General features: G+C 33.7%; 2 protein-coding genes across 8 annotated transcripts in view; one reads left to right on the forward strand and one right to left on the reverse strand.

Moving 5' to 3' along the window:
• Taf1 (TATA-box binding protein associated factor 1) overlaps positions 1-3,050 on the forward strand; it is a 21,393-nt gene extending 18,343 nt beyond the window's left edge. For 5 of the 7 annotated variants that reach the window (XM_027365276.2, XM_070117969.1, XM_027365275.2 and 2 more), the window contains exons 29-34: positions 52-194; positions 345-549; positions 798-908; positions 1,076-1,257; positions 1,428-1,541; positions 1,741-3,050. In XM_027365276.2, coding sequence (XP_027221077.1) covers positions 52-194; positions 345-549; positions 798-908; positions 1,076-1,257; positions 1,428-1,541; positions 1,741-1,866 — 881 coding nt within the window. In that variant the 3' untranslated portion in view covers positions 1,867-3,050. The remainder of the gene's footprint in view (positions 1-51; positions 195-344; positions 550-797; positions 909-1,075; positions 1,258-1,427; positions 1,542-1,740) is intronic. The other 2 variants (XM_027365279.2, XM_070117970.1) reach the window with 1 other exon arrangement.
• A 746-nt stretch (positions 3,051-3,796) lies between these two features.
• Hmbs (porphobilinogen deaminase-like protein l(3)02640) overlaps positions 3,797-10,000 on the reverse strand; it is a 14,007-nt gene continuing 7,803 nt past the window's right edge. The window contains exons 2-7 of the mRNA XM_027365280.2: positions 9,475-9,547; positions 8,806-8,939; positions 7,620-7,755; positions 7,052-7,233; positions 6,615-6,812; positions 3,797-6,362 (exon numbers count right to left, since the gene is read on the reverse strand). Of these exons, the coding sequence (XP_027221081.2) occupies positions 5,988-6,362; positions 6,615-6,812; positions 7,052-7,233; positions 7,620-7,755; positions 8,806-8,939; positions 9,475-9,547 (1,098 nt within the window). The 3' untranslated portion in view covers positions 3,797-5,987. The remainder of the gene's footprint in view (positions 6,363-6,614; positions 6,813-7,051; positions 7,234-7,619; positions 7,756-8,805; positions 8,940-9,474; positions 9,548-10,000) is intronic.

The raw sequence follows: 10,000 nt of genomic DNA on the forward strand, positions 1-10,000 counted from the left end.
TTACCTTCATTCTTGTGAGTTATTTAGCCAAATCACTAATATTCTCACCAGATCATAAGTACCATAGCCGAGCAGAGTTCATGGCTGACATGGAGCTGATCCTGACCAACAGTGTGCGATACAATGGCCAGGATTCGTCATTTACACAAAAAGCAGAGACTCTCCTTCAAGTGTGTAAAGAAAGCTTGGCTGAGGTATGTTCATTCCCTTTTTCTCTTCTACTTCGGATTTGAAAGTAACAATTTTATATTAGATGTATATGATTAACCCATTCTTACTGTGAATTTGGAACTTGAAAACCACAAAAATATCTCACAGGCTAACCCATCCCTGTGTTTTGACAGTATGAGACACACCTAGACAGCCTGGAGAAGAAAATTTCACTTGCACAAGAACGAGCACTGGAACAGGCAGAAACAGACTCCCTAGGTACCTCTCTAGGCCCAGATGATGACACGAACTATACCTATGCTGAGCCAGAACAAGACCACCCAGACCAACAACTTGGTTCTCCATCTGATAACATGATGGGTTATTCAGGTTTGTATGGTTAGTCGTGAATAGTAATGTTGCATAAATCTGAGTGAGAAAGGAAAGATACAAGCTGCCTGATTTGTCTTATAAACTGTATTTTGCTAGTCAACATGCATATATGTGATATCCTAGTGTTTTTTTGTTGTTTTTTGTAAACAGTGAGTGGTTGCCAACTTTTTTTCTTCTTTTTTCCCAGTAAGAGATTTGCTTTATAGTATGTGCTTTCTTGGTTAACTCTGATACACCTGGTTGATTATTTTTAGGAGATGAGGATGACGAGCATGTGAATGTTGTTGATGGTGATGAAGAGGATATGATGCCGTCAGCCAAGAGAAGAAGAGTTCAGGAAAGCCAGAGGAATGTACTTGAAGAAGGTATGGGGAATTGTACTTACAACTGTTGGTATACACATAACTCTTATTCACAGTCATTTATAGTCATACATAAATGCACTAATGTCTAGGTAAGTTTGATATACAAACTACAAAATTAGATAGAAGACAACCGGATCCTAAAGCTTATTTGGAAAACTTTGTTTCAGATCTTGAGTTTAGTGATGATGAGGAAGACTTTGGGGGCAGGAGGCCAGTGGAGATGGAAGGGGACTTAGCAGCAGGAATGGTTCTGGAAGAAGGACAGTACATCAACCCACAAGGGCCAGATGAAACACAGGGTGCAGCAGAAGCCATGGTTCAGTTGGCTGCTCAGTACTCTTATTATCAGGTAAATTATGATATATGACTTAAATGTTATCCAAGAGGAAAGGAAAGACAGTCAAAGTGATTTCCATTTCTAAATTCTATCTTGATGAAGTGTCAGTTGGTTTTGATTAGAAATTGATTCAGAACATCTTTCTGTGGATAATCTGTTTTGTAACTTACCATCCTCTGCAGGGTGAAGGAAGTGGAGACGAACATCAAGATGGGTTGGTCGGGGACAACTCCATGGTGGTGGATGCTAGTTATGACCCCTCTGTGGAGTTTCTTGGTGGAATGATGCCTTCACAGGTAAGTCTATTTTTGGGGACATGGAAGTATTTTATTTCCAAGAAAATGTTGTGTCTCTTGTTGTTGTTTTTAAGGATCAGATTTAGAATACACCTGTGTACTCCCTTGCTTTCCCATCTATTACCCTCTTTTACTCCCTTTCCCCCTATCCACACTTTTTTCACTATAGAATCTCATCAAGCATCTGTCTGTTCCACAGCCTCATGATGATGCAACCATTAACAACGATCTAGAAGTGTCAGACTCTGATGATGAGGCTGGCCACCAAGCACAACAACAAGTGCAAGAACCTCCACCGGATGAAGAAGACGCACTTTGGTTCTAGGGTTTTGTCTCATTGTCGGTTAGCATCTTCTTTCTGCGTTAAATGGCCGACTCAGAATTTAACAATTTACAAAAGAAGTACAGAAACAGAAAGGATGGATCTCAATGTTTAGGGTATTTTGCATAATTTTACTTTCCAGGCTAAATCAAACAAGCATACCAGGATGGAGATAGTGAAAAGAGGAGTGAATGTTTTCTGTTATAGTAATATTATTTTGTTATTTATATTTTGTTTGTTGTTCTTAATCGCTGACCACTTCTAAGTTTTTTTTTTTTCATTATGTTTCTTATAAGATACTTCAGATTTTGTCTCACACGTTCAAGAGTCAGGGAGACTGATGAATATTGAGGGTAGTCACATTTATTTTAGAAACTATTTTCTTGATTGAAGTATTTCCTCTTAAGCAGGTAGTATGTAAATATATTTTTCTACTCTGTTTAATAAAAAAAAAGAGGAAAGGGGTTGGATTAATGGGAATCATATTTAATTTATAGATGCCTATAATTTCTAATTAAGCAGGAATGGAAAGCCAGTGAAATAGACATTTCAGTATGTTATTTATTATGATTATAGTTCCTTTTTTGTGCTGTTGGTTAATAGAATCATGCTTTCCTATATTTAACATGTTCATTCATGTGAGAACTCTGTAAATAGGTGAATTCTAGGAGCAGTATAAAAGATTGTTACTAAGTTACGAAGTGTTTCCATTTGTATTCCATGGGGAATGATATTTATGTGAGGCTGTATATATACACTTATTTTTAGCAAGACCAAATGATTCTCACAACCAGCATAGCAACCTGTCTATCATCAGTTGTCATAAACCAGTGAAGTCATTTTCACCTTGATTTTTAGATAATGGGTAAAGTAATTGGTGTAAAACTTGCTGCATTGTAGATTTTAAAGCAAAATCATTCCCCTATACCATTACAAAATTTATTACACTGTAATTTACTTCGTCATTTTTCAAAATGTATATGAAATATGTAAATGGATACACATGTCTTTCTACTTGCATCTAAAATTATTCATATATATTCAATTTTATCTAATACTGTTTTGACAACAGTTACAGTTTTGTGTCTATATTTTATAACTACCAGATAACGAGGATTCTGATGAAATTTTGAAGTCTCAACTTGTATGAGGACTTTAATAAAATGTACAAATTTATAAAAAAAAAATGTTTTAAACCCTACTTGGTATCTCTCCTTATTCAAAGGTACATAAAGTGTTCATGATTTTTTTTTTAACTGTTGCTTCTGAATGAATATTTACATTTTTTCCCCTTTTTTTTCTTTTTTTATTATATATGCTTTAGGGAATATAAGGTTAGAATAATTACATAAATACTTTCTTTCAAAATATTTGGAGTAAGAGCCTATGCCCTAAGTGTCTCATAGTTAACCCAGTATTATAATTTTTAGATATCAAGAGTAACAAAGAAGACGGTGCAACAATTCCATTATTGATTTATTTGATATTTATTATTATCATTTCATATGAAAGTTTCGTCCTGGTAAATCTGGCAACACTGCATCAAAAGGATTCTCCTACTTCATGCTCATCTATTTATTTCAGTCTGGTTTACTTTCACATCATAAAACAAGGGTACTGTCAACTGTAGTCATACCAGTGAGTAACTAACACCAGATACAGAGGAGGTAAATCTGGAAAGGGAATGTTTTCTTCCATATATTTTAGAGCTTCATTTATGGCATAATTGCTGCAAGATGTCCAAAATCATCCATACACAAGTCAGAGGGCAGGTTACAGATTATTATTTTAAACTAAAGTGAATGAAACTGCTTTTTATCAATCCGCAGTTGATTTCCTAACACCATTCACATAGTTATAATCTGGCATCATCACCACAGCGAGTTATGTAGCTTGATAATTTACAAAAAAACATGATAAAAAAGAACAAGACTTCATTTACTAATTTATTCACTGAACTGTTCCGACAAAAAAGTCCATTATCAGTGATAACAGAAAGGTTTCATTTTATAATGCCACAGCAAGATCCAATATGCTGTGATACCTGTTATGACAACCATAATGGATGTTCAAACAATTATTAAGTAGAGTGCATAAAAAAAAATCAGCTTGAACAATAAGTATGGGAAGATATGCAACTTGTGCTATGTGCTACCCTCTTTTAGAAGGCCAATCTTGCCTATAAAAAATAAATAAATAAAAAAAATGGATTGCCACTGTCACTGTCTGCTCTAACCACAACAAAGTCATCTGTTGCTTGATAAAGTGAACAAATCCCAACCCAAATAATATCCTTAAACTACAAAATCTGTCTGCATTGTTGGTCCTGCATTGAACCATGTGGTTGATTATTTAAAAAAAATGGCAAAAAAAAATCAAAGGCATAATTCATTCCATACTCACAACCTAAATCAAACATTCTGAAATAAATACAATAAGCATTCTAACATTTTTTGTTAATATAACTACTTTCTCTTCAAATAATGCTTCTGTATTTCTCAAACCAGAGTCAAGTTATAAAGGACAGCATAAAACCATACAAAAAATATGATGCTTGCAAAGATTTCAGTATAAAAGTAAACTAGCACCACATGGTATGTAAAATTTTGAACAAGACAAATATATATGATAATATGTAAAGGAGTAATATAAACCAGATATAATTGTGTAGAATAGGTAGTACATTTTGAATAAACATTATCACCATCGCTCTTGAGTATGTGCTCATAGTGACATACAAACTGCCTAGATAATATTAGATAATTAAAAAATCAATATAAATTTTGTTCTATTTTGTTCTAAATAAACATTCTCCAAACACTCAAGAGAAAGAGAAGGTATTTGCGGCATAACCTTAATAGCAAGATAAATTCATAAATGTGTACTGTTCACCATTTTTTACAAATTTAAATTCTATGGTTCTCTATTTCAAGAACCTAAAATCAGTCATTAACATTGTGCTTCATAATAAAGATTCATACAAATATCATTTTAATACTTCAAAAGTACATTTAACACAAAAATGTCATTTTATTATATTCCAAACAGTAACACTGACCTGTTGACACTTGATGGTATATACTATACTCATCTGCTATGTCTACTTTGACTCTTCTTTTTCTTTTCTTTTCTCTTTTTTTTGATTGCTCAATAAATGCTTATTCACCAAGAAATCAGTTACTAGTCGTACTTAATATCACCTGTTTCCCTTTTCCTTGATTTTTGCAAAACTTTATATTTTATTATTATTGTTATTAGTGATGTTAACATCAAAATTATTATTATGTAGTAAATAAATAAATGATAATGATTATAATAACAACAACAATAAATTATAAATAATAACAGTAATAATGTCAATAGTACTTTTTTTTTAATTCACAAAACAAAACTACAGAGAACAGTACAAATAGCTAGCATCAATGGATTAATTTTAAAATTTACTATTATCAAATCACTGGAAAGTCACCATTTTTATGTCATGAAACTATCTGACAGTAAACAATAAATTAAGTACAGCTCAACAACATTCATACTCTTCACAGTTATGGAAGACAAGAAAAGTTACATAAAAGTACCTTTACTAAAAATTAATATTGCAATCTGCCCCAAGAACACAATATAAAGAACACAACAGCACTATATAATGTTAATTCATGGTTCATATTTATTGTGGATGTGAACGCAACAATAGCAGGAAAAATGACACAATTATAGGCAAATATACCAATCAATTTGCTGCAGCAAACAATGGACAATGGAAAGAGGTATTTCCTTCATTTTCCCTTTTTTTTACAAGTCAGATCTTTGATATGTACTTATAATAATATTTCTGACAGATATTCTTATAATAGAAACATAAATATACAACAGCTACCAAAAAGGCACAGCTCTATCACAAAGACATCTGCTTATGCTGTAAGCTGGTATTGAGTCATAAGTCTTATATACATATTAGAAGTATTATACAAAGAGCAAATTGATCACAGTCTCCATCATAAAAAATATACAGTTTGTCAATCAATTTCATATTTGTCATTAATTTCCTATTATATATATATATATGTATACATATTCATTAAGAATATAATTTCATTACTACGGATTTCAGCCTAAAACACAGTCTATGAACTCTGAACTGTCTGTTCGTCTTTCTCTTGAAAAGATTCACTAAGAACAGCTACTTTCTGTGGTGGAACATTTGGGGCACTGGCAGCATTTGCAGCCTTGGCCTCTTTCAAGATCCTTTCAGCACCTTGTTCCAACAATGCAGTGGCCAGATCTACTCCAAGTCCATGTGCTTTTATCATGCTCTCAGCATACTTTGGATGGGGCACAATGCCACAAAGAGTAAGGGAGGTCTTTGCCATTTTTGCAGGAGGTTGCATGCCATCAGTGGAATCAGCTGCCTGAAGTGACACTGACTGGGTTTTGAGGAGTTCCTCTGATCCGTCCAGACTCCAGACTCCACCTTTCAGCTCAATGCTGTCATCTGTCATCTGGAAATGTCCCAAATATGATCATGATTATCTTAAATATACCCTTCAAAAATAATACCAATATTTGGAGGATATAAAGGTCACCATTTATAATTTCCTTACCCTCAGGAGCAAAGATTATGTACTCAAAAAAAAAAAAATTATAAAATAAAATAATAATAATAATAAAAATAATAATAAAAAAATATATATAAAATAATAAATAAATAAATAAATAAATAAATAAATAATAAATAAATAAATTAGCCTTACTTTTGTATGAGCTGCCACAGGCGCAGAGCAACCACCCTCTAATGTCCTCATGAAGGCCCTCTCAGCTGTGGTAGCAATCATTGTCTGGGTGTGACAAAGTTGGCCTAGCAGTTCTATCGTGTTGGTGTCTCCTTCTCGGCACTCCACAGCAAGTGCTCCCTGACCCACCGCATACATGCACAGGTCATCATCAAGATACTTTAAAGAAATTAACAAAAGAAGTCAATTGATTTATTATCTTTCTCAACTTAGAAAAAGAGTAAATCATTCCAGTATAGGAAAATAAATAATGAAGTACCCAAATGATCTATTACTCTTCTCTACCAAGTTGTATAAAAAACAAGTTGAAGTAAAAAGTAGAAAGAAAAGACTATACTAAAATCTAAAAAAGAAAATTTTACTTCCAACCTTAAATTCAATCACAGTTAGCATATTACCTGAGAAATTCTGTCTTTCCATCCCATCCTAACCACTCCTGCAACAGCCAGGATCAAAGCTGCATAGTCATCCGCTTCATCAAGTTTCCGTAATCGTGTGTTCAGGTTCCCTCTTACACTCTCAAATTTGAGATTAGGAAATCGTCTCTTGAGCTGAGCACCTCGCCGTAAAGAGCTGGTTCCTATAGAAGATGAATTGTTGTTAAAAATAGTTCTTCGAAAGCCATGCTAAGAAAACAAATGTAATAATTATAAAAATATTACAAGTAATTGGTTTGTTACTGCCTAGTCTTCTATTCAGTCTTTAACATTCACATTTACTACTACTGATAATTGATCTTCATGAGGATTATTTAAAGCATAAAAACACAATTAACAAATAAACATATCTAATATAGCATACTGTCCCTAAAGTTCTTAATGATATACATCATACTCTTGTATCAGACTCCTGCTGGCTTGTAAAACCATTAAAATGAGATCACATGAATACCCTACAACATTTATCTAAAAAAAAAAATAGAAAAAAATAAAAAATAAAATAAATAAATAAAAAACACAGACTTACCAATGACAGAGTCTTTAGGAAGAGAAGCTAATTTGCACTCTGAGTACTTTGGGTGCATGATAACTGCATCGCGAGGGTCTTCACGCTCACAGATTGCACCAATGACCATACCATCAGGGAGTGTGGTTGGGAGGTCCTGATAGAGATAAAGATATTATAACGTTTCAGATTGATGTAACAGCTCCTACCATCTGTGATTAAAAACTGTTATAAAATCTGACTTTAAGTTCCTATTTTGATTTTATCTGTGTCATTTCTTAATAAATGAGATGTATTTCATGTACATATGCTTTTAATTTTGGAGTCAGGCCTGTGTTATAATGATGGAGAAATGCACCATTCTGAGATGAAATACTTCTGCATTCACCTCAAATTATCAAAATTTAATGATAAGTGTAAGTGTGATTAATGTACCTAATGGGCACATAAGTGAGAATCAAACCTGAAAAAAGCAGCCTGAGAGAAAGAGATGATGGAAGCTCGACCAAATAAGCAAATGGAGCAGACTCAGAGAATGCAGTTAAAAATGGATCTAAAAAAGTTAGGTCCACAGATCCCCCAGTTAGCTCTATTGCCATAGTGATGAATTTAAAGTGTTTTATCAAGCAATCGATTCCATTGGTGTTCCCTTGTTACCCTCTCCCTCTCCTCCATCACTTTTCCTTTCCTATCTCCTTGAATGTCTTTTTCTTTTTCATCTGACTTTACTCCTCTCTCTGTCTCTCATTTCTCATCTTCATCTACCTCTACTCTCCCTCTTTTTCCCCCTCCTTCCTTATCTCCATTTTCTTTCCCTTGCCTTTCCATGCTGCCCTTTCTCTTCTTTTTACTTTTCTCATCCTCTGATTTTTGTTGCTCTTTTCTCTCCCTCTGCCATTCCTCTTCTACTTTCCACTCCCTCATTTCTTTCCCTCTCCATTCTCCTCTACTTTCTTTATTCCTTCCCCACCCCACTCTTTTTCTCTCCCTTTCCCACTCAAGCTAACCTTTCTCTCCTTCAGCATCCCTTTCTCTGTCTTATCACCCTCTCAACCCCAATATGCCTTTTCTCTCCTTCCTAATCCTCCCCACTTTTTTCTCAACCTCTCTTCCACCATCGTCCTCCCATTTTTCTCTCCCTGGCCTTCCCAATCTACCTCTTCTTTCTTTCCATCTACTTTCGAGTCTCCCTCACGCTGCCACGTACCTTAAGTGAATGGACGACAATATCTACCGTCCCCTCTTCTAGGGCGATTTCCAGCTCTTTAGTGAAGAGGCTTTTGCTGCCAATCTTGGATAGAGCAACATTCAGGATCTTGTCTCCTTTGGTTTTCATAGTCACTGGAACAAAAAATTAAATAATGAAAGAAAACAACAACAAAGAGACATGCAAGGAATAGGAGTGGAAATATGAAACTTACAGGATATAAAAATAAACAAATAATTAAGTGGAAATGATAGATGTATAGGGAAACAGTTAACTTTTGACTGTACCATTCATAAGTAGGACCAGAAGGATTACAAAGAACAGGAATGAAAAATATATCTGAATAAATAAAATTCTGATTGTAATATAATATTTGGGAGATGAGAAAACCTCTGCTTGTAAAATTAAAGAATATGAGGGCTAATCCATTCTTAACAGATCATGCTTGGAAATTAATCAAAGAAATCTTCCTTTTAGAATAATACTCATTACTATTTACAATCAAATAATCCAATAACTTGTTTATATAGCTGACCAAATTACTAACAAAACAACATTACGTCACATAAGACATACTCGAACAATTACAAAAATGGACACACTTTAATGAGTTTTTGTAAATACTAATGTAAAACTATAGAGTATGTAAAATTTAGTATTTATACTTACCAATCTCAAATTTCATGTCGGGATGTATCTTTTGTAGGGAATCTCTCACCATGTACGTCTGTTTGAGAGCCAGCTGTCAAGAGGAAAATCATACTTATTATACAGTACCCATTTAGACATTATTTTCCTTATTATCATTGTTATTACCCTTATCATTACTATTACTATTACCAGTATCATCATAAAAATCATTAGAATTACCATTATCATCATTGTTATCATTATTACTATTGTCCTTTTCATTATTATCATCATCATTACCATTATCATCATCATCATCATCAATATCATTATCATCATTATCATAATTATCCTCATTTCATTAATATTACTATCATCATCATTGCGATCATAATCATATGAAGGTCAGAAGTATCAAGGACGAAAGACCATGAGCAGCTGTTACTCCAAGTCCCACTATTATCATAGTTAAATACATAACCTCATCATATCAATGCGTTACTGCATTATTCCATCTTTCATTATCATTGATGTAATCATTACTGCCACCACTGTATTTATCAAC

This window comes from Penaeus vannamei, chromosome 41, assembly GCF_042767895.1.
Source record: "Penaeus vannamei isolate JL-2024 chromosome 41, ASM4276789v1, whole genome shotgun sequence".
NCBI classification, from domain to species: domain Eukaryota; kingdom Metazoa; phylum Arthropoda; class Malacostraca; order Decapoda; family Penaeidae; genus Penaeus; species Penaeus vannamei.